The sequence below is a fragment of the Otolemur garnettii genome, unplaced genomic scaffold (genome assembly GCF_000181295.1).
Source record: "Otolemur garnettii isolate 467f Iridium unplaced genomic scaffold, OtoGar3 scaffold00004, whole genome shotgun sequence".
Classification (NCBI taxonomy): Eukaryota; Metazoa; Chordata; class Mammalia; order Primates; family Galagidae; genus Otolemur; species Otolemur garnettii.
The window spans coordinates 22,834,211-22,856,193 of NW_003852399.1; the positions used below are offsets into that span (position 1 = coordinate 22,834,211).

A 21,983-nucleotide genomic window follows, 5' to 3' on the forward strand; every position below is an offset into this window, starting at 1 on the left:
TCTAGTTCCTAGGCCCCTGGGTGGCATGCTAGAGTCCTGGGGGCACCAGACAGATACTGAGCTGGTGAACTTGCCCTCAAACATCCCTGAATTTGGGTACTATTCAGTGATAGTGAGCATTGGGGTGAACTCTTGATGTGGAAGAATACTTGTGTAGGAGGAGAGTGAATGCACTGTGAGCCTTGGTTAGGAGATACAGGCCCCTCTGGATGAGGTGAGTAGTGGTGGGCAGCTCTGAGACTCACAAGCCAGACACTTATACCTCTCTCTCAGTGACAGTGGTCTCTGTCTCTGGGGACATAAAGCACTCAGATTCCCAGCTCACACTCTGACCCAGCTGAAGCAGAGGTGGTAGAGGCAGCTCAACCCGCTGTGGGTAGGGCTACCAGGCTGGCTGTGGGCAGGGCTGCCAGACTGGCTATGAGCTGTGCCTGATGTGCTTCAGTGTGTTGTGCCGGGGACTTGCCTCCAAGGAGTATAGGCTCCTCCCAGAAGAAAGCAGCAGCTCAGAGAGAGGTGGTAAACTTGGAGGTGGTAGCTTTCATCCTTGGGGCACACAAAGCACTTGTTGTGGCTTTTTAGAGGGAAAGAAATGAGGCCCAATCTCTGTGGAATCCTGGATGTGATAGATGCTTTGTTAGAGGTGGGGCATACACTTAAAGAGCCCCGGCTTAATCACCCCCTGTGGAACCCTCACCCAGCTGGAGTGGAAAGAGCCATGGCTGCCTCAGCAGCAGTGGTGGAGAGAAGAGAGGAAGATAAGGCCTCAAAGGGTGGGGAGCTGGTGCCCTGGTCCCCCTTATTCCAAGGTGCCCTGTGGTATGTTCACTCTCAGCTAGATGTGGCCTGCCCTGAATGCCCAACTGTGGGAGACCCCTAGTTACCCCGGAACCCATCTGTCCCCCAAGGCTGCTGCAGTCTGAGAGGGTTTAAGAGTGAGTTGGCAATGGGTCCTGCAGTATAAAAACCTAGGGGTTGGGATCCCTAAGTTGAGACAAATGCAAAAGTATTGCCTGTTTATGAAGGGATGGAAATGAGCTGCACCCTCTGTGCAGAGCCCAGGGCAGTAAGCAGAGTACTACTGTGAGTGTGCCCACCTTGCAAGCCTAGAACTGGTGTCCAGCAGCTCACTCACAACACAAGCTCATGGGTGGGAGTACAGGGGGCTGTGTCCACAGCACTGGGTGGTTGGAAGGGGAAGGTCCCTGTCTCTATGTCCCTTCCAGGACTGCCCAGCTTTTAAACTCCCAAAGTGGAGTCTTTGGCTATGACCTGAGAGGGTAGGGCCTCTTCCAGGCAAACAGCAGGGGCAAGATGCTGAGTGGAGTGTCATCTGCTCTTAGCGTGGTCTCACTGCAGTTTGTAGTGGGACAGTGAGAATTGTCACAGAAGTAGGTAGGAGAGCTTGGGCTTCCCTGTTCCTCCCCAGCTGGGCAGAGCTGCAACTCAGTCTGAGGCAGGGTGGTACCAGCTTTAGACTCCCAAACTAAAATTCTGGTCCTATGAATAGAGGTAAGGCCCCCTTCCAGGAAAACAGTATATGCAAGATGCAGAAGGGGGAAGTGATGCTGTCTGCTCACAGGTTGGTCCCACAGTGGTCGATCCATAGCAGCACAGTGGGAATTGTCCTAGTGTATACAGGACAGCTTACCACCCCACCACCCACCTCAGCTGAATGAAGCTATATCAGCCTAAGGGTGGCACTGCCCAGCTTCAAACTGGCAAAACAGTGTCCTGTGCCTAACCAAAGAAAGTAGGATCCTTCTCAGATAGGCTGTGCTGGCAGGAAACGGTGGGGAGCACAGTACACTCAAGGCCTGGTCCTGTAGCAGCCAGCTTTAGGGCACTGTCCCAGTTATGTGCTGGGAAGTCTGGTTTCTCTTCACCTTTATAGCCAGGTGGGGGCTGCAGCCTCATCAAACCCAAACCCAGCCCAGGGGCAGGGCATAGCCCAGGGTCAAACCCTCAAAATGGCACCTGGGACCTGGGAGCAAAAAGGCTGGGGCCCTGCCCAGACAGTCAGTGGGATGAGAAACAGTGGGAAATGCTTCCACCCATGTGTCAGTCTCAAAAGCAGCTCACATCAGGGAGCTTCCCAGGGATTCATGGGAGTGCCTGGGCCCCTCTCCCTCCTTGGAGCCACACAGTGGCCTGTGGATTCCCAGTGTCTTTGCTTTCAGTATGGTGCCTGGCTCAAGCTGCTCTAGGCTCAAATGCCTGTGGGATTCCATATAAGTTCCCTTTCTGGAACAATGTCTCTGTGTGACCCCCAAGCAACTCCCTATTTTAAGCCCAAGATCTGCATGGATTAAGGAGTTCTCTTGCAGCCAAGATTGTAAAAGCTTGTTTTGGAGTGTGACGCCATGGGGGGGTTTCTCTCTTTCTGTTTCACCTCGTCTAGGAGCTTCTCCCAGCTAGTAGGTGGTCCCTGGCCAGGCAAGTTGCTCTGAACTCTCTCCTTACCCATGTCTGGTACTTCCTGTCCCTTCCCTGGTGAATGCCCCCATTCTATCCTGTATGATCTGTTGGAAATGTGGGTCCTCTCTGCGGAGGAAGCACATACTACTGGTGTCTGGGCGACCAGCTTATCGTCCATAGTCTCTTTCTCAGCTGTAACTCAGTAAGACTTTCGAGAAACACTCAGATGAGATCTACAAATGTCAGCTGAAGATCACCCACCTTTTTCTCTTCAAGCTGAATTTTCACATTTTCTAGCTCAGCTGTCTGCCACACATTTACCACTCACAGTCTGTGGCGAGGCTCGTGCTTGGTACAGAGCTGGCCCTATTCCTTGCTTGAGGGGCCTCACCACCATTCCTTGTCCTGTAAAACACCATGTTGATTCCACGTTTGGTGTCTCTCTCTCACTTATAAAGCCTCTGCGGCTTCAGTTCACTGTATTGCTGAGATCTTCCATCTAGATCCTTTTCCGGCCTAGTGAGGCAATAAGTGCCAGGCCATTTATTGTGGCTAAGGTCTACTTCCAAGTTCCTTAGAACAACTTTCTTCTGGCAGTCCATCACAACTCCGATGATTTCTTCTGCCATTTTCATGCCTGCATTTGGAGCTAAAGTGCACAAGAAGATACAGAAATCTAATTCAAACTAGCTTTGCTTTGTAAAAGTGACTTGTAAAAGTTACTTACTCTTTTTTTTTTTTTTTTTTTTTTGAGACAGAGTCTCACTCTGCAGCCCTAGGTAGGGTACAGTGGCATCATCATAGCTCACAGTAACCTTAAACTCAAGTAATCCTCCTACCTCAGCTTCCTGAGCAGCTAGGATTACAGGCATGTACCACAACACCCAGCTAATTCTCTCCCTCCCTTCCTTCCTTCCTCTTTCTTTCTTTCTTTCTTTCTCTCCTTCTTCTTTCTTTTAAATGTAGAGTCAGTTTCCTGCTTTTGCTGAGGCTGGTCTTAAACTTGTGAGCTCAAGCAATCCTCCTGCCTCAGCCCCCCCCCCCAGAGTTCTTAGATTATAGGCATAAGCTATTGCATCCAGCTTATTTTCTAGTTTAGCCTGCATAATGCATGTTGGGTGATTCTTATAAGGTAAAGTCTTTGCTGGTTGTTCACTGAGCTGGTTTGAATTGTGTCCTCCAATAAGATATGTTCAAGTCCTAACCCTTGAATATAACCTCATTTGGAAATATGATTTTGCAGATATAATCAATTTAAAATGAGATCATACTGGATGCAGGTGGGCTCTAATCCAATAACTGCTGTTCTTATACAGAGAATATTGGACACATAAAGGACTGTCACAGGAAGATAGAGGCAGAAATTGGTTTATGCTGCCATAACCAAGCATTGCTAGAGGTAGAAGAGACGAAGAAGTGTACTTCCCTAGAGATTTCAGAGGGAGGATGGCACTGCTGACACCTTGAATTTGGCTTCCAGCCTTCAAAACTGTGAGAGCATACATTTCCGTTGTTTTAAGCCACCTGGTTTGCAGTGATTTGTTACAGCAGACCTAGAAAATGAATTCATTCCCCAACTAGAAAACCAGATAAATGTGAGAGGTTTGATCCTCTGCCTTCAAAGTTCAACTCCAGGCTTATTTCTTGGGTGATAACACTTTCTGTACTAAAAAAAAAAAAAAAAAAAAAAAGTGCATATTAGAGATTTCTTCCTCTCCTGGAATTCTGTTATTGTCCATGACGCATGAGAACTTTGTATCTGAAACATTGCCTAAACATTTATAGCTCCTCCTGGGGTATAAATGCCTGATATTCTGCTGAAGGGTTATTTGATAGCCACCGCTGACCATGCTGAAAACCTTCAGATCTCCCCTGCCACCCCACCCAGTTAGTGACTTAAACATAACCCTCCAAGTTGACTCATTAACCTGCAAGGGCAGCAGGCAAGTTAAAGGTTAAACTGAGAACAACAAAGAGAGACTGTCTCATAAAAATTTAAAAAAAAAAAAGATTGTGTGTGATAACAAATGTAAACTTTTGCTGTAAATTCCTTTTCATGGAAAATTCTGAACAAATTATTTGAAATTAGTTTTTATTTTGTTATTGGAGAAAAGGCTCCAAAGCTGAGAAATGATGGAGAACCTGGAATAGGGATCTAAACAAAGGCAGTAGTTTGTTAAGGAGATGATAACGACAGTCAACAATGGAGACTGGGAGGAGATATAAAGGGTACCTTAGCAATAGAACTGATGCGGTGTTAGGTGGGAGGAGAGCTGCCAATAAAGCTGACTCCTAAGCTGAGAAAATCAGGAAAACATTTGTGCCACTAACTGTCACGGGGAATTGATGTTTGAGATCAGAAAGGACAAGAAAGTGGGGATGAGGATGATCAGACTTACTGGCTAACAAAGCTCACCAGGTCACTGCCTCTAATTGCCCATTTTACAGATGGGGAAAGTGAGGCCCAGAGAAGTGAGGCCAACTCACCCCAAGTTCCATAACCAGAATCCAGGACTCCTATCCTAATCTCATACTCTTTCCAAATTAGAATTCAAGAACTGGAAAAAGTGGGAGAGTTTAGACCCTAAGATCTCAATTTTATAGAATCCCATGTTGTAGCTGATAATAAACTAGTCCCCCAAAGGAAAGGGTCTGGGGCAGAAGCCACAACCCAAAAGTTAGTTGGAGTTCTGCTCTTTATTAAAAACACGAATATCTGTATTTATTTCTAACACTTAAAGATAAGGCAAGTTCCCATAATAATCTGGATTTCTGGCTGCTCTGGGAAAAGCCAGTTGCTCTGTCAGAAACTTAGTAAGAGCTGCCCTCCTTTCAGATGGGGCATGAACAGGGTAGCTGGTCCCCATCAACCTCGTGTTATAAACCTGGACCTTGTAGGCCCTGGATTCTGCAACCCCTGGGAGGGGGAAGAAAAGCAGAGACCTGGAGCCCATGGCTGACAGCTGGGATTGTAAATGGCAGGGGGTAAATGAAGTGACCAAGGATCACAGAACAGGAAGGCCCAGAGAGCCGAGACTGCAGAAGCAAAAGGTCTTGTCCAAGAATTCAGGGTCAAAGTTTTCATCTATTTTTAGATAAAGTAACAGGATGTGGGAACCAAAAAAAGGTGGTCAATTCTCCAATACTGCACAATGGTGATGACTTATGCAAAACATCCTCTTTCCTATTTTTAACTAGATCACAGAAGCTGCGTCAGAGGACTTTGCTGCTGACTAATTCTGTTGAGGCGTCTTTCTCTGAATTGTATAAATGTCATCCACACAGGCTAAAGAACATTTGAGAAAAAAACTCCATAAAGACTACTGCATACAGGGCATTCTTATAAATAGTGCTCGGAGTGAGATCAGGGTGTTCTGGGCCACAGCTTTCTGGAAGTTGTCTAGGATTTCATGGTTGAAGGATGCAAACATTCAAAGAGAAATCATTCATTTGTTTAAGCTGAATTAATGATCCTGTGTTTTTTTTTCCACTGTAAAGTACAGTGAGGACTATTTTTTGGTGCAGGTGACATGGAGAATTATGCTTATTTTTCAGCAAAACTGTTTTCTAATTGTATAAATATCCCTGCACCAAGAACAGGCATTTGAGTGGAGAAAAGGAATCAGGAATGAGGGCAAAGCGTTCTCAATGCTTCTCGACCCACATTGTAACGTCGGCAGGATGTTCACGTCCGTGGAGACTGGGGTGGTCAGGGGATCCAGACCCTTCCCCTTTGACTGAGGGGGAAATGGTGGCTTTGAGCATGCTGTGAGGCCCCTGCTGTAACTTCCCAGGCCTCACAACTTCTGTACACTCCAAGTTGACTTCCAACTGCCAGTATCCTTATCTCTTTGGGGTTTTTTTCATTAGCAAGGAAAGCTACCCCGTGTTTGCAGCAGTCCAGAGGTGTCAGGGAATGGACACCACCCAGAAGCAGCAGCTGCTCATGGTCAGCACCTGCTGAGAGTTAGCATATAAATACCCAGGGACTCCCACCTCAGCAGCTCAAGGCAGAGAGTAGGCTGCAGGCTCTAGCAGGCCAGTATCTAGGTAGAAGTTAGTAACATCATAATATTTTGTTTTTAGTGTGGGTGTATGTTCGTGTGTGGTCTGTATAGTTTCAACATGTATATATGAAATGCATATACTTGTATGTAATGTTTATATGTATGAGATCAATATATGTCTATAATAAAAATATATCCATATGTTTTAATACTATTTATAATACTTTTTATTTATGGAAGGTGATGCTATTTTTCCATTTATAGTGGTGTTATAAAGTTTCCATTTAGAATGAACCCCCATTTAAATGAAAATACTGAGTTCGTTTAAAGAACATTTAAGTAAACCATAGAGCAAGGCCAATCCCCATATGATGAAAAACTGTGGAGGTTATGCATGAAATCTTGAAGTTTGGGAAAGCCTGACATTATAAGAGCATTTATTTCTGGACAGCCCCGGGCCCAGAAATAACAGCAAATACGTTGGGCTGACTTCAAAAAGAAGTTAAATTATGTTACCAAATAAGACAGCTCATGGCCTTATTTTCTTCCTGGTCTGCACTGGCTGACCTTGGAAATATTTCCTGGCCTAGCTCATTCATTTATTCATTTGACCTGTATTTATTACGGTTTTGTGGTGTGTCTCTATAGAAGATGCTATGCTGTGTGTTTATTGAGGAGCTATTGACTGCACTGGTTGTTGTGGTAGATACAAAAGAAGTAAAACATACAATCCTTGTTCATAAGAAATTTAGACTCTAGTTGAGAAACTGGGATGAATTAATTATTTATATGAAATATGAAGGACCACATGCCGTGAAGAGCTGTGAAGTCACCGGACTGAGCCGCTGCCATAAATTACAGTAACCTGAGAAGTTTTAATTCATTTACTTTTAAAAATGGAAAAAAGTCCCTGGAGATGTTGTAGCTCCGTGTCCTCCCACTTTGTTTTTCAGATCCCTCGGGTGCTTCAGGAACTGCCAAGTGGTGGGGAGGAGAGGATGGTTTTAGGCCACTCACCTCCATTTCAAGCAAGGACAACTCGGTCTTTGCTGGGCTGGGAATTGATGTTCCTAAGAGTTAATTAGAGAAGTGGATCTGCTGCTTAAAGGAATAATGGTTAACAAAGAAGTTGGAAAACTTCTAACTGAGTCTAACATGACTGATTTTCAGATCAAACAACTGAGGCCCAGAAAGGCTAAGGGACATTTCCCAGTTCCCATGCAGAGTTTGTGACAGGGCCAGGGCCAGACCCCACTCACATAACCCCCACGCTCTTTCCACTGCACCTATGTCCTGAGGAGATGGGACTTGAGTAAGGCCTTGGAGGACAGGAGGAAATAAATGGGAAGAGAAGATCTGGGAAGTGTTTTGCGAATGAGGAAGTCCAGGGTCAAAGGTGTGAAGGGGAATGCAGAAGACTCTTGGGGGCCCACTGGGAGGGTTTAGGCACCGGGAGTGTGAGGAATGAGGTGAGGGGGAGGCTGGGAACACATTGGAGGGGACCTTGAATGCCTGTCAGGGAAAATTAACATTTAAATAACAATGTCACTAAGACTTGGTCCAAATCTCAGAGCTGGGAAAGGACAGGTGAAAAGCAGGCATTAGGGGGCAGCACAGTAGAGAGTAAATTCTGCTTCCTGGACATCCTGTGCACAAGTCACTCATCTCGGCGCCTCGGTTTCCTTATCTGTAAGTCAATAAGAGCATCAAATCTTTTCTCTTGGAGTTTTGGTGAGGATTAAATGGAATAATTCACTAAAACCATCATCTGGTGCCTAGTAAGGGCTTACTAAATAATAGCTATTATGATGTTGTCCAAAAAGAACTTAATTAATTGAGTCAAGGGAGAGAAATGCCATGTGTGGGCTACTTGGTAGTGGTACCAAAATTAAAAATTAGTTCCTCCACTGTTTAATTCAGCCCCTTTTCGTTTACCCCATCAAGTATTTCAAAACAATGTGTGATTTACTTTTCTAGTGTGTATTAGCATTTTATCTTGCAAGACATAGCACACTTACTGTTTTAGTATAAACATACTTCTACTACCTAACAAACACAAACATTGTAACCTAATCGTTTATACCCTCATATTAATGTGAAATTAAAAAATAAATAAATAACATGAAAGCAGAGTCTCCTAAAAGAAAAACAAAACAAAAACAAAATCATACTTCCACAATGGTTTCCTTTTGAAAAACAATTTTTATTGATTTCTTTCACCCCCCGAATTAGTATATCACACTTAGAGTGAGTGCACGACTTCCTTTGAAAAAAGCTCAACTTTCAATTTTCAGGTCTTAAGCCACTGACGTCCCAAACTGACTTTAAATCACATGGAATTACATATGACATTTGGAATTAAATAAATATTCTGATTGCTTCTTTGTGTCTGTGGAGAAAATAACACTTATTTTGACTAAATGTTATCTTTTCTCTTTTTCATCAAATGAATCATGCATGTGACCCAAGAGCTTCTGTTGTTCTTCATGATTCATTGATCAACCATGAAAGAACAAACAAATCAGATGCTGAAATTTGGCTTAGAATTCATTGCTAATTCTCTCCAGGAGACTGCTGTCTCCCAAAAAAGTAAAAAATACAGACTAAGAGATGGTAGTTTTTTCAGAGCTTTGTTAGCTAAACCCTATTATCTTTATAAGTCAGAAAATTGAGTTCAAAGACTTGAAGTAACTAGCAAAGTCCTTCCGCTAATTGGTGGGAAAGAGGGATTTTGAACCTATTTTTTTTTTTTTTTTTTACTTTAAAAGTTCCCCACCTCTTGGGGGCAGGATGCAATCATAAGAGGACTTTACCTAACAAATGCAATCAGTGTAACCTAATTCTTTGTACCCTCAGTGAATCTCAAACAATAAAAAAAAGAAACTAAAAATAAAAAATAACCTAAGAAAAACCATGACAAAATAAATAAAGAAATGTGCCCTTTGCATTATGTCCTACATCAACTCATGTATTTCTAAAAAGTCTTTCTGTATTATCAGGTGTTGGTCAACTATGGCCTGTAGGCCAAATCTGGCTTGCAGCTTATTTCTGCAAATAAAGTTTTATTAGAACACAGCCATGCTCATTCATTTACTTTTGTCTATGATTGCTTACTTACTACAGTGGCAGAGTTTAGTAGTTGCCACAGAGATCATATGACATTAGCCTAAAATATTTACTATTTGGCCCTTCATAGAATGTTTGCCAATCACAGTTTCATATGAAGTTTGGTTGAATTTTTTTCTTTTCTGTTTTTACTCTTTTTTTTTTTTTTAACCAGACTCCATTTTCAGTTGAAGATAGTGGGGCTGGGCAGGGAACAATGAGGGGAAAAAAAGAAAGGAAAGAGGAAAAAAAAAAGAGCTAATATTTATTCATCTAATTTGGGGTAGGAAATATTCTAGAGGCGTCATATGTGTCATTTCATTTAATTCTCAAAGAGCTGCTATGAGACTGATATTTTCAGCCCCATTTTGTAAACAAGAAAACTGAAGCTTAGAGAGATGTTTAAGTCACTAAGTTTATGTCACTAATAATCAGCAGAAAGAAGACTTGAATCCAGGCTTCCACATTCTAAAATCTCTGTTCTTTCTACCATAGCATGTGATTGGCATAGTCAAGGTGACCTTCCATTTAAAAAAAATGTGATCTACCATCCCTTAAATCAAAGTCACTAGTGAAAAAGTAACATTACCAAATCACATTTAATAAATAATTATTTGTTAAGATTCTCAAATCCAGGGAGTCAACATGGGTTTTGTTTTTGTCTGAGAGCTTGTTTGTACAAATGGGACTTGCAGAAGAAGAGAACAATGTATTTCTCAATAAGCAATAGGCAATTTGCATTTTGGAGCAACTTAATAGGCCAGCGACAGGTAGAATTGAAGTCCTAAATGTATGTCTACACAGCTAATTACATAGATACTATATTCATGTGGTTTTTTTTAAATCAACAATCCTTCCCCAGATCTGGGGATATACAGATGCCCAGAACCGTCCCCCACAACTGAGTCACTCGATCTGAGTTTAGGGTTTGGAAGTCTGGGAGTTTATTTTGTTTTATTTTTTAGACTCTGCAGGTCATTCTGATGACCAGCCAGCTTTGGGAACTGCTGCTCTAGAGAACGAGGGGGCGAGCCAGGTCTGCATCTTTGCTCAGTCCTTCCTGGCCCTCAGTTATGTCCACCTCCTGAGCCCCATGCTGTGGTCAGTGGGCACACTGTTCCCTGTCTTTGCCAAATGAGGCTGGGGCAGTGCAGAAACACATCGCACATCACACTGTGTATCCTCAGAGTCCAGGAAAGTGGGGCAAAGCACCTTCTTAATTGCACTTACTGTGGCTAGTTGAGCTTTTATTTCTGTCACTGCCTTTTTTGCTTTCCATTTGCATTTGCAAAAATCGCTCCAGTGACAAATGCTATTCTGATTTCTTCTACTCCCTTAGTACAAAAATGAGTTTCATAGACACTCAGAATTTAGGGGATAAAATGTGATCAATTGTCCCCTGTATTTTGTTATTCATCTCCCTTCTTACTTTTAAAAAGGTCACTGCCACCACTATAGGTTGAAACCAAAAGGGGCTCTGAACCCTGAAAATTTGGTAGCTCAGCTACCTAGTCATTAATTTAGATTTTTTTCTGGGGTTATGTTAGCCTAACATGACAGGCTTTTCATTTGTAGAGAAATAACCACCTTCAAGCCACACTCATTTTTCAGCCACTTACTCTCTCTTCCTTACTTAGTATAATTTAAACAATTGTCCTCAAGATCTTTGTGACTTGTTGGGAATTGCTATTCCTGACTTTGAGTGAGAAAGGTAGTTCTTAGTCCCTTAGGGTAAGATATGTGTATTTCTTTGTCTTAAATAAATTAAGACAAAAATATATGATGTGTGAAGACTTCAATATATGTCATAGTATAATTATGATTGATTAGGTCCTAATAAAGAAAGCAGAAGATACAGAATCTCAGAGAAGAAAAATAATGTGTAACATTCTAAGCAGACCAAGAAAGGTGTTTAGAATGACTATGTAAAAAGGAACTCAACTGGCAACCAATATGGAGTCAACAAGGACATCGGAACGACATTTGAAAGACCCTAACAAAACACGATCACCAAATTGGGATCTGTGGGATGAGAAATGGTGACTTAAGACTATAATCCAATATACTTTTATAGGCCATTAAAATTAGAGGTTAAAAAAAAAAAAAGAAGCTTCACGAAATTGCCTTGGCCAATATCTTTCTTTCTGCCTCTACAAGATTAACAGAGCACATTTCACAATAGACGTCTCAAGAAATTTAACTAACCATTCATTTAAATCTGAAGTGGATACGCTGTAATTAAATAAGCATCCTCTCTTCAAGTTCGATCAGCCCTAATGAGCAAGTCTAAATCCTATTTTCAAGATCAAAATTACCTTTTGTGACAGCACCTCCTTTCTAGGCTGCCCTTCCAACAGGAAAGAGCCCTTCAAACCGAGGGCAAACATGCCCACCAGATAAAACAGCCAGTCCCGGGACTTGCTGAAAGGCATTTTGAGTGGAGTTAAAGGTGAAAAGGGGACCAAGATGTGCATTTTTATAAGAAGTTTATATGACTGCCTGTAGATGGCCCCTAGGCCACCGTGCTGTAGATAGCAGCTAGAGGATTTGCTGGAGGAAGAAAAAAATAAAATTGATCCAGGCAAACAGGGAGCAGGAACTGGAGGTGGTGGTAAGACATTAGGAAAGGCTGCAAACGGGTGCTGGAAAGAGTTTCTGAATGAGGGGGCAGGAGGAAGGAAGACAATTGTGGGGGTAGCTAAGAGTTTAAAGACAGTTTGCCAGCTTTTCACATGTATATTCTCCTTGGAATTTGTTTGTGAGATTGCAGTACAGATTTCAATTGTTTTCTTTTTTTATCTTTGAATATTACTCTAAGCTGAAACTCATCACCTAGGGGCCTCTTTAGAGTCCTACCCTGTGGCAGACACAGACAGGTCATCTGCTTTGTTTGGAGGACAGACCCTGTAACTATTTACCTGGCAGCCCTTTGGCTTTAAGATGAAGGAGATGTAACCAGGTGACACAAGGTGGCCCTGCCTGATAGGACCATGGAATCCAGTTCTCTGTTGTTGGGCATTAGTGCCCTGAGGAGACTTTCCGGGGCAGTGCGGCTGGAGAACCACACGGATCTCTCATGGACAGTCTTCACTCACAGCATCCAATTGTTTCTTCCTGATCATTTTCAGGACTGGAAGCCAGAAATGAATCTGAAGAGACAGAAAAGTGGATGAATGAGAGGACCGGAGTCATTTCAAATGCCTCATATGTAAACTTTTCATTGAGAGGTTCAAGGCTTCAGGAAAAATTGCCAAAAGACTTTGAAATGGACAAAAACCATATCCTTGTGGGTCATTTTGGACTTTCGTTGTCTATGAGCTATTTCCCAAATCTATAAGTTGTAGATGGCTGATAACAACGACATAAATGATTCTTGTCTGTGACATGAAAATGAACTTCACTGTAGGGTGAAGGGTGCAATCGATCCCTCCCATCCACTGTTGTGAAAAGGCCAGTTTTGCATCTACTTCGCAAATTCATTTTGGTATCTCTGATGCCCTATGTGTGTGTGTGTTCTTTGATTGTTTTCTGTGAATTAGTTGTAATTTCTTATTGTTCCCTTGTTAATAAATTAGTTAAATAAAATCTCTGATATGCAGCCATTTTATACATATATGAGAATCAAAAATGCTGGAGAATGAGAAAATTCTTTGGAGTTCACAAAGTTGTGGTAGGTATTTTCTTCTGTTTCTTTTTTTCTTTATCCTTGACCAAGGAACATATATCTTATCAGTCTTTGTCCTTTGATAGCTAACAGTAGCATCTCTGCAATATGACCAAACATACTCACTTTAAACTAGTATTTTGAAGGATATCATGTAGAAACTTCTGGACAAGCATTCTGATCACAAAGCTAAGAGCCTCAGGCAAGCATATTTTTTAACTTTCCTCCAAAGCTATCCCCTCCATAAGTGGTAACACTTTCTTACTTAGAGGTTTCATGCAGTACCGCAACTTGGCCTCACCTCCGTAAAGTACAGGCTTAGTTTGCTTTTGACATCTCCCGGTGGCTGCTGGGATCTTTTCTTAAGTAGCCTTGCATGTAGGTATCGGACACGCTCCCTCTCTATACCAGGGTAGAAAGATGCAGACACCAGGATTTTAAGCTGCATCAGGATGGAGGACAATAGTCCCAGAAGCACTAGTATCACAAGAATAACACTGAGAGGAACCCAGGTCTTAGACAGAAGGAGCTTTGGTTTGGGGATGCAGTCGGGTTCAAACACAGATATGTTAAAGGAATAATCATGGATGATATCTTGAGTTCCTTGCTTCTGAAATGAAAGAATAAAATAATCAAAACCCACACAAGTTTTGTACTCAATTCCTGCCTTTCAAAGTATTTTCCTGTGACACATAGCATTTATCTTCAAACATTCAGGAAGCTTTGGCTTAAGGAACTATTCTTTGGTGTGTTATGATTGGAGTAAAGGAGAAGGATGTGTCTTCCAAAGTGGGCTTGTGAGAAGATGGTATAGATTTCATTGTGAGAAGTGTATTAATGAAGTGTATCTACTCTGTCCCTTCTTTTGAAAGTCACATACCCATCGGATGACAGAAGGTTCTGAGAAGGAAGCAGAAAAATCCGTTTAACAAATTTGACTATGTAACTCAATGTAATGAAATATTTGTTTCTATATTTTAGGCCACATGGCGCTAATGAAAGATTAGGGGAGTCAGCTAAAACAGCAGGCTAGAGAATTGGCTGGAAAATTGGGAAAGATTGTTACAGAACATAGCCCCTTTAACCCAGTCACATCCTCCCAGTCTGGACAAACAACCCTTTAGCAGACCCCAAGGTCACAAGGATGATGAAGCACTGACTTACCTTTAATCAACTTTCTGGAGTATAGGGTTGGGGGTATTAGTCTGACTTCATGTACTATATGCCCTGCCAGGTTGCTATGTTGACCCTTGGACTACTTTACTGAAGGAGACTCTAAAACCTTATTTGTGGAGATCTTAAAAAGAGGAATTTTTTTGTCCCTCTTGGATCACACAAGGGGTACATTCCTTTTTTTGACAGTAAGAGAACAAGCCAGTTGCCCTCCGCAGACTGACGCAGAGGGCAGAAGATGACATGGAGCTACCCAGCCAAGCCACCAGGAGAAGCTGTGCCAATTCAGCTCTTTCCTCCCCTTGCTCAGGAAAGTCATTTAGTCTCTTGGTGGATTTGTTTTCTAATTTGGTAAAACAGGAATTAATGGACCAGATCTTGCCCACGAAAACTATTCCCAGTGTAAATTAAACACCTTGGAGATAGAGCATTAGCCGTGCAGACTGGAGTGCTCAGTAAGTTATTATCACCCTAGAGCCAGAGAGCCCTGGGGCCAGGAGAAGGTAAATGGCTTCTCAAAAAGAACCCAGCCACACCCAGAGAACCCCTTGCACCTGAGATCTATCCCAGTATCTGTGTAGAATTTGGAAACCCCAAACCCTGGACCTCTATACAAATGTCAAGTCAAATCTATAAATTCCCCAGCACCGGGCCTAAACAATGAGAAACATTTGTCTCTGCTTTTCTCTTATTAAAAAGACAGTCCGCCTATAATTAAATAGAGAGATGCCAGTCCCCAGAGCAAAGGCATGCACTCTCTTTAATACTATTGAAGAAACAAACACACCGATTGAGTCAGTGATGAGAAATCCTGCAATAAGAAAGCAGCGGGTGTTCAGTCTGGGGAGAAGTTATTTAGTCTAGGAATTTAACTGGGGGGTTTGCAGTTGGGACTCAGGGCGACAGAAAGGTTGAGTCAACAATTTTGTATGGGGTTGGTTGAGGGTAACGTGGGAGACATTAATTCTTTCAAAATGCCAAGCAATATACCAAACGGAACCCCAAGGTTTTTAAGTATGTTTACCTCTCCTGAGTGAGTAATGAAGGGAGGGCAGGCTCTGGTGTCAGGCAGTCCTGAAACGTTAATGCAGCCGATTGGCGCTCGGTAACTAGAAACCGCGGTTGTTGTTACATACGCTGCCCACCCAGACAGCTCTCTCTACTTGGGTCATTTCCCATCTTTATTTTAAACATGTATTTAAAATTATATGCAAGTGGGAGCCAAATATAGGCAGAGCTGTGAGCCAATGTTTCTCTTCCTGCTTAACTTCTTTGCAAATCTGTGGCGATGGCGAAGATCAGATGCCTCTGAGGGCATCCTGGTCTCAGGGAAGCTGGCTGCGGGCAGCACGGTCTCCCAGGGCGCGGGGGACGGCCTGAGAGGAGCAGCCGCCGCTGTCCCGTGCTCACGTCTGCACTGTGCCCACCACCCTGGGGGTGTTTCTTCTGTATGTGGCGGCCTCCCCCCAGGATGCGGGCCCCTCGATGGGATTCCATCACAGCCGAGACATCTTTGCATCCGCAGCAGCCAGCGGTGCCCAAAGGTGTCAGGATGTTGTCATTGCAAAGCTTCTCCGTTGTTCTGGATGCTTCCCCCCATGTGTCTAAAATGTTGCAAATTCGCAAAACAGGCAAAGGAATTTTCTAAAAGAGAAAGACATGAGAGAGAAGCAAGGAAGAAGGGGGGACAGGGAGATTGGAGAATGCGGGAGGAGAACGAGGGAGGAAGAGAGGCCCTTTCAATAGCCCCCCCCCCCCCCAGTCAAGCAGGTCGGAAATAACAGCTCAGCTTTCACTTGAAACACTCCTCCCATTATCCGCCCTATTCCGGATAATCTGGAGCAACAGGGGCCTGGCAATTAACTGAATTCTTCAGGGAAGCAGAGCTCTGAGTAATCAACTCTGAGAAGCCCGGGGATTAGGAGGGCAGGAGCTGAGGCACCGTATCGCTGAGCTGGAGCAAAGGGAAAGCGCCGAGGCAGCAGCTGGAGGCCCCGAGACCCTGGGAGACACAGACAGAGGCGGAAAGGGGGGTTTCAGGGGAGGGTTTACCCGCAGCACTGCTGCCATGTCCTCTCTGCAAGCCCCCCCAGCAGCGGGCATAACCTCATGCCCCTTGATGAAGAGGAGGCCAAATCCCAGCGGCATCGGTGTCGGCACCTGCCTGGGCCAGCGAACTGAACCGCGGCCCGGGTCTCTCACACACACACACACACACACACACACACACCGCCCCACCTGGCTCAGCTTCCCCATTCCCGGGTTAAAAATAAACAAAAGCGGCTCGGCGCCTATAGCTCAACCGGCTAAGGCGCCAGCCACGTACACCTAAGGTGGCAGGTTCGAATCCCCAGCCCGGACCCGCCAAACAACAATGACGGCTGCAACCAAAAAATGGCCGGGCGTTGTGGCGGGCGCCTGTGGTCCCAGCTACTTGGGAGGCAGAGGCAGGAGACTCGCTTGAGCCCAGGAGTTGGAGGTTGCTGTGAGCTGTGATGCCACGGCACTCTACCCAGGGGGACAGCTTGAGGCTCTGTCTCAAAAAAAAAAAATAAAATAAAATAAAAAATAAAAAAAAGTGTCTGGCAACGTCCAGATCCTCTGAAATGTCAACATAATCACACATTTCCAAGGGGAAAATGGAAGAGAAAAAATTAAAGATGGGATATACAAATACCACAGCCTTCTCTGTTGGCACACAGCTGCCAAAGAGAGAAAAAAGACAGCAGAGAAAGAAAACCAGAGTCCTCAAGACCCAGGAGGCATCGCTCAGAGGAAGACGCTATCTTGGCTAATTAATATTTTTTCTGAGATCCATCCCCAGGTGATAAGAGGTTGAATTTCTGGCTTTGTTCTTTGGGTGATGGGTTTGGAACAGTGGTTCTCAATCTAGGCTGCACGTTAGAATTACTCAGAGAGGTTTTCAGAATCTTTCACCCCTTTCTAATTAACTCAGAATCCCTGGGGATTCTAGAGAGAATTTTTGGGTTGGTTGTTTGGTTCGGCTCCACAGTGATGCAATTCTGTGGCCAAGGTTGAGGACCACTGGTTTAGAAGGTCCTTGCTTGCTAGCACCTAAGCCAGTCTCTCCAAGTGTGGGTCTATGGACCACCTACCTTGGAATCACATGAAGTGCCTTTTACTAAAAATGTTGTCTCATTTAAAATAAAATCTCTGTGAATTATAAATGTTTGATACTCTGTATCCATCCCAGGAATTTTTTTTTTCAGTGACAGTGTCTCCCTCGGTCATGCAAAATGGTGGAGTGCCATAATCATAACGCCCTTCAACCTCAAACTCCTGGGCTCAAGTGATACTCCTGCTTCAGCCTCTTGATTACCTGAGACTAGTAGATGCACACCACCAACCTGGGCTAATTTTTTAAAAATGGTTTTTTTTTTAAGACATAGGATCTTGCTCTGTTGCCCAGGCTGGTCTTCTGGCTGCTGTAATCCTCCCACTTCACTCTCCTAAACTGCTGGGATTATGGACATGAGCCACCACACCTGGTGCCAGGAACATCTTAAGACACACTTAAGTTGGACAACAACTGACCTAATAGCTATCTGTCTCAAAAAAACAAGAGCACCAGGATAATATTTTTTAAGTGAGTGCTACCAGCCATATTATTGGGTTATTTAGGGGCTTGTTTGCAACAACCATCTTTTAAAGCATACACTGATATATTGAGAGCTCTCCTATGTTTGATGAGGACTCGATGTGCACAGAAATGCAGTTCTCACGCAGAGAAACTGCTCGTGCTTGAAGTCTGCTCACACAGCTCTGAGGCTCAGAGGAAGGCAGGCCCCAAAGCCTGACGTCCCAGGCTTATGCCAGACACTCCTTCTTAAGAATTAACCTCATGTTCAACATCGCAGACATCTACTGCCACATTTCAGGGTCTGTAAGAGACTCAAAGATGGGTCTCTAAAGATACTAGGGAAAAACCTATGAATGTTATTCAGGAAAAAGATCTGTGCAAATGTAATTAAGTTAAAGACCTTGAGAAAAAAGAGATTACCCTGGATTATCCTGCTGGATCTTAACACAATCATACGTGTCCTTCAAGAGGGAGGCAGAAGGAGAGTTTCCATACACACAGGAGAAGGCAACATGTCAGTGGCCACTACAAATCTTGGGGGAGGCGGCTCGGCGCCTATAGCTCAACCTGCTAAGGCGCCAGCCACATACACCTAAGGTGGCGGGTTCGAATCCCCAGCCCGGACCCGCCAAAACAACAATGATGGCTGCAACCAAAAAATAGCCGGGCGTTGTGGCGGGCGCCTGTAGTCCCAGCTACTTGGGAGGCGGAGGCAGGAGACTCGCTTGAGCCCAGGAGTTGGAGGTTGCTGTGAGCTGTGATGCCACGGCACTCTACCCAGGGTGACAGCTTGAGGCTCTGTCTCAAAAAAAAAAAAAAAAAAAAATCTTGGGGGAGGCAAACAGTGGATTGTCCTCTGGAGTCAGGAAAGAGTGTGGTCCTGCCAACAGCTCCTACATTTTAGCCCAGGTGTTAGATTATAATATTATATTATAACATAATATATAATAGACTATAATATATGTAATATTATATTACACATAAATAGATACATAATATTATATTATAATACAGAATCACACCCTAACATTAGGACTCCAATCCAATTGAGCCCGCATTCGTCAGCCTCCTTCTATGTGCCAAGCAGTGTGCCAGGCCCCAGGAATGAGATGAATAAGACACTGCCCTGCCTCAGGAAGTTCACGGTCTTTTGAAAGACAGCCCAGCAAATGCCCCAGAAGAAGTACCCATGAGCCCTACCTCTCCGTGCAGTTTCAAGTGAACCTCAAAGCCTGGCAAGCTTCGGAACTGTTTGCTCACTGAGAAAATGAGCCGATACAGCAGATAATCTACGGCTGCAAACAGCACCCAGATGAGGAGATGGGTGAGGATGGGGAGGAAAAACAACACCAGGTTTTTCCTTTCTTTGGGAGTCAGCCCGAAGGACGGGATGACGACATACTTCCTCCTTTCCTTCTTGTTCAGCGGGAGAACACAGGGCCTCTGTTGATGCCTCTCTCTTTCGTCAAACTGGACGAATTGTCTGGTGATGTAAATGTTCTCGTACTTCCAACCACCAGGGCCCAAAAACCGCTTCATGAAGAGGCCAGTGCCAAGTAGGACCAGCAAAAGCCCTGTGAGGGCAAGTAGCTTCTGACCCAGTGAGGACACCACCTCTGTCGTGGTTGTCATCTGGCACAAGACACGCAGGACCTCCCCTTTGGTGTCATTTAGCTGTGCCTCCAGGATGTGGCTGGGACTGAACAGAGAGACTGCCAGGGTCTGGTTCCAAGAAACGAGGTCGTCAAATAGACTTAGTGGAGTGGTAAGGCCATAAATCCATTGAATTGCCTCAATATATTTTTTCAAAAGTGGAAAATGTATGGAAAAGCTCTTCGCCCTCAGATTGCAAGTCATACTGTCCAGGAGACCTTTAAAGTTGTGAAAAATGTTTTCCACGTGTCCAAAGATCACTATCCCTGTGCCAGCTGCGATCAAAGCATTCCTACCCTCACGCAGGCCACAAGACAGGAAGACGAGAAGAAGGAAGCACCGAGCATGCTTGGAGCAACACAGCAGAACGCACGTGATAAGCCAGGAGGCAGTGAGTGCCGTGACCGACGACAGAAACCAGCAGAAGGCCACAGAGAGGAGGCCCACTGAAATGAAAGCAACGCAACAACACACTCCCAAATGCTGGATCAAGTCTGTCCATCTGGGGCTTCTTGGACACACGTAAGTCTCCCAGAGACTTAGGAAAATAGCAATGCCTGAGGTCCGGACACCCATGCTCCTTGCGTGCCTGAAAACAAAAAAGAAACCAAGTTCAGAAAATGTTTTTGAATGTCCTCTGGCACTTGTAATGGGTATAGTGGGAGGCTGATGGCAAAAAGTGGCCTTAGTTCTTTACTCCTCTCTGTGTCCCCCCTCGCAGTATGACTTTACAGCTTCTCCCACCCAGAGGTGAGAGAAACAGACTCCAGGAAGGTGTGGGGCCCACTTTTCCAACCCTTGCATCTGGACTGGCCTTGTGGTTCAGAACAGAATGTGGCAGAGATGACAGTGACAATTCAGAGCTATGACCCGGTCCCACATGTTCTCTTGGAAACCTGCTGCTGCTGTGTTAACACACCCAGCTGCGTCAGCTGCTGTAACAAATCACCACACAGTGTTGTAAAGAAACACATGTTCATTCCCTTACAATTCTGCAGGTCAGAAGTCAAAAACAGGCCCACAGTGCTGTGATCCTTCTGGAGTCTCTAAAGGAGAAGTGTTTCCTTAATGTCGCCTGCCTTTCCTGGTTCATGGACCCTTCTTCCTCTCTCTTGTAGCCATCCGTGTTGCATATTCCCTCCCCTCTAACCTCTGCTTTCATCCTTATATCTTTTGTCTCTGCCTCTGATCCCCTTCTTTCTATGACTCTGATACCCTCTTGTCTCTATGACCGATCCCCCTGCCTCCTTATAAGAACCCTTGTTAATACATTGGGCTTATCTATATAATCCAGGATGATCTCCCCATCTCAAGATCCTTAACTAAATCATGCCTGCAGAGTCCCTTTTCTGGGCATTAGGACATGAGCACCTTTGGGCAGCTGTCAGCTCAGCCTGTCACACCAGAGTGAACTGCTGGATGACAAAAAGCAACTGTCCAGTCAATTCCACCAGCTCAGCCAATGACCATCCATCTGCCAGATGTGTGCAAGACGCCATCCTAGACCAACCAGTCTCTAGTCAGCTACCTGATGACCACAGACACAGGGGTAATAATAAATGCTGATTTATTTTAAGCTCTAAATTCCATACTGGTCTATTAGGTAATCATTGTTAATTGCTAAAGGCAAGCATTCACTCTTGTAAGCCTTAAGAGTTGCACCTTAGTCCAAAATGTCAATAAACTGCATTATGTAAGATTACTCTTTAAACACCATCTATTTTCTTGTGCTCCAATTTTATGGATCAGAAAGCACACCAAGGGTATCCAGACTTAAATGTGGAGTTGAGCTGAGGCCATTGTATCTGTCCTGTTACCATAGCTTCTTCCCTCCTCAACCTACCTACCCTCAGAATACAGTTGCCTTCCAACAACTTATGGGGAAAATAAGAATACTTCTGTCATTGAGTTAACCATCTTTTCTTTATTCTCGGATCTGGAAATGAAGGTGCTATGAGGCTGTGACCACCCCATCAGCCATGCAGATTTAGGTCTGCGATGGACTCAGAAAGGCTTAGCTTTGTTTAGAATACGATAAAATAAATCTGATATTTTCTTTTTTAATTGACCTGAAAATATCTAAAGAGTATTGTATTATTAATTAGGCATGGGATTTTAATGAGGCTATTGATCAATTTTTAAATACTCTCAAATAAATTCATTGCTCCCATCACGGGGCTGGGTTTGTTGATCAGCTTAATACTATTAGAAGCAGTGAGCCACACTGAATCTGGGCATTGGCTAGAGGGCATGAAGTGAACAGCCAGAGGTGAGGAAGTTATTTTCTTCTTGTGTTCAGGCTGAATGAGGTTAATGAAGGGCAGACATAAGATGAGGGACATAGACAGGTTAGGAACAAATG

At 44.0% G+C, this 21,983-nt stretch overlaps 1 protein-coding gene across 2 annotated transcripts; it reads right to left on the reverse strand.

Moving 5' to 3' along the window:
• Positions 1-12,548: 12,548 nt before the first annotated feature.
• Positions 12,549-20,202, reverse strand: DCSTAMP (dendrocyte expressed seven transmembrane protein). 2 transcript variants are annotated; one of them, XM_003782419.2, is made up of 3 exons: positions 19,169-20,202; positions 13,496-13,804; positions 12,549-12,679 (listed from the first exon to the last, which is right to left on the reverse strand). In XM_003782419.2, the coding sequence occupies exons 1-3, from the start codon at positions 20,195-20,197 to the stop codon at positions 12,605-12,607; spliced, it is 1,413 nt and encodes a 470-aa protein (XP_003782467.1). In that variant the 5' UTR covers positions 20,198-20,202; the 3' UTR covers positions 12,549-12,604. The 2 variants fall into 2 exon arrangements, with proteins under 2 accessions (XP_003782467.1, XP_012665523.1); XM_012810069.1 differs by lacking the exon at positions 13,496-13,804 and having other exon boundaries at positions 12,598-12,679; positions 19,371-20,202.
• Positions 20,203-21,983: the final 1,781 nt, after the last annotated feature.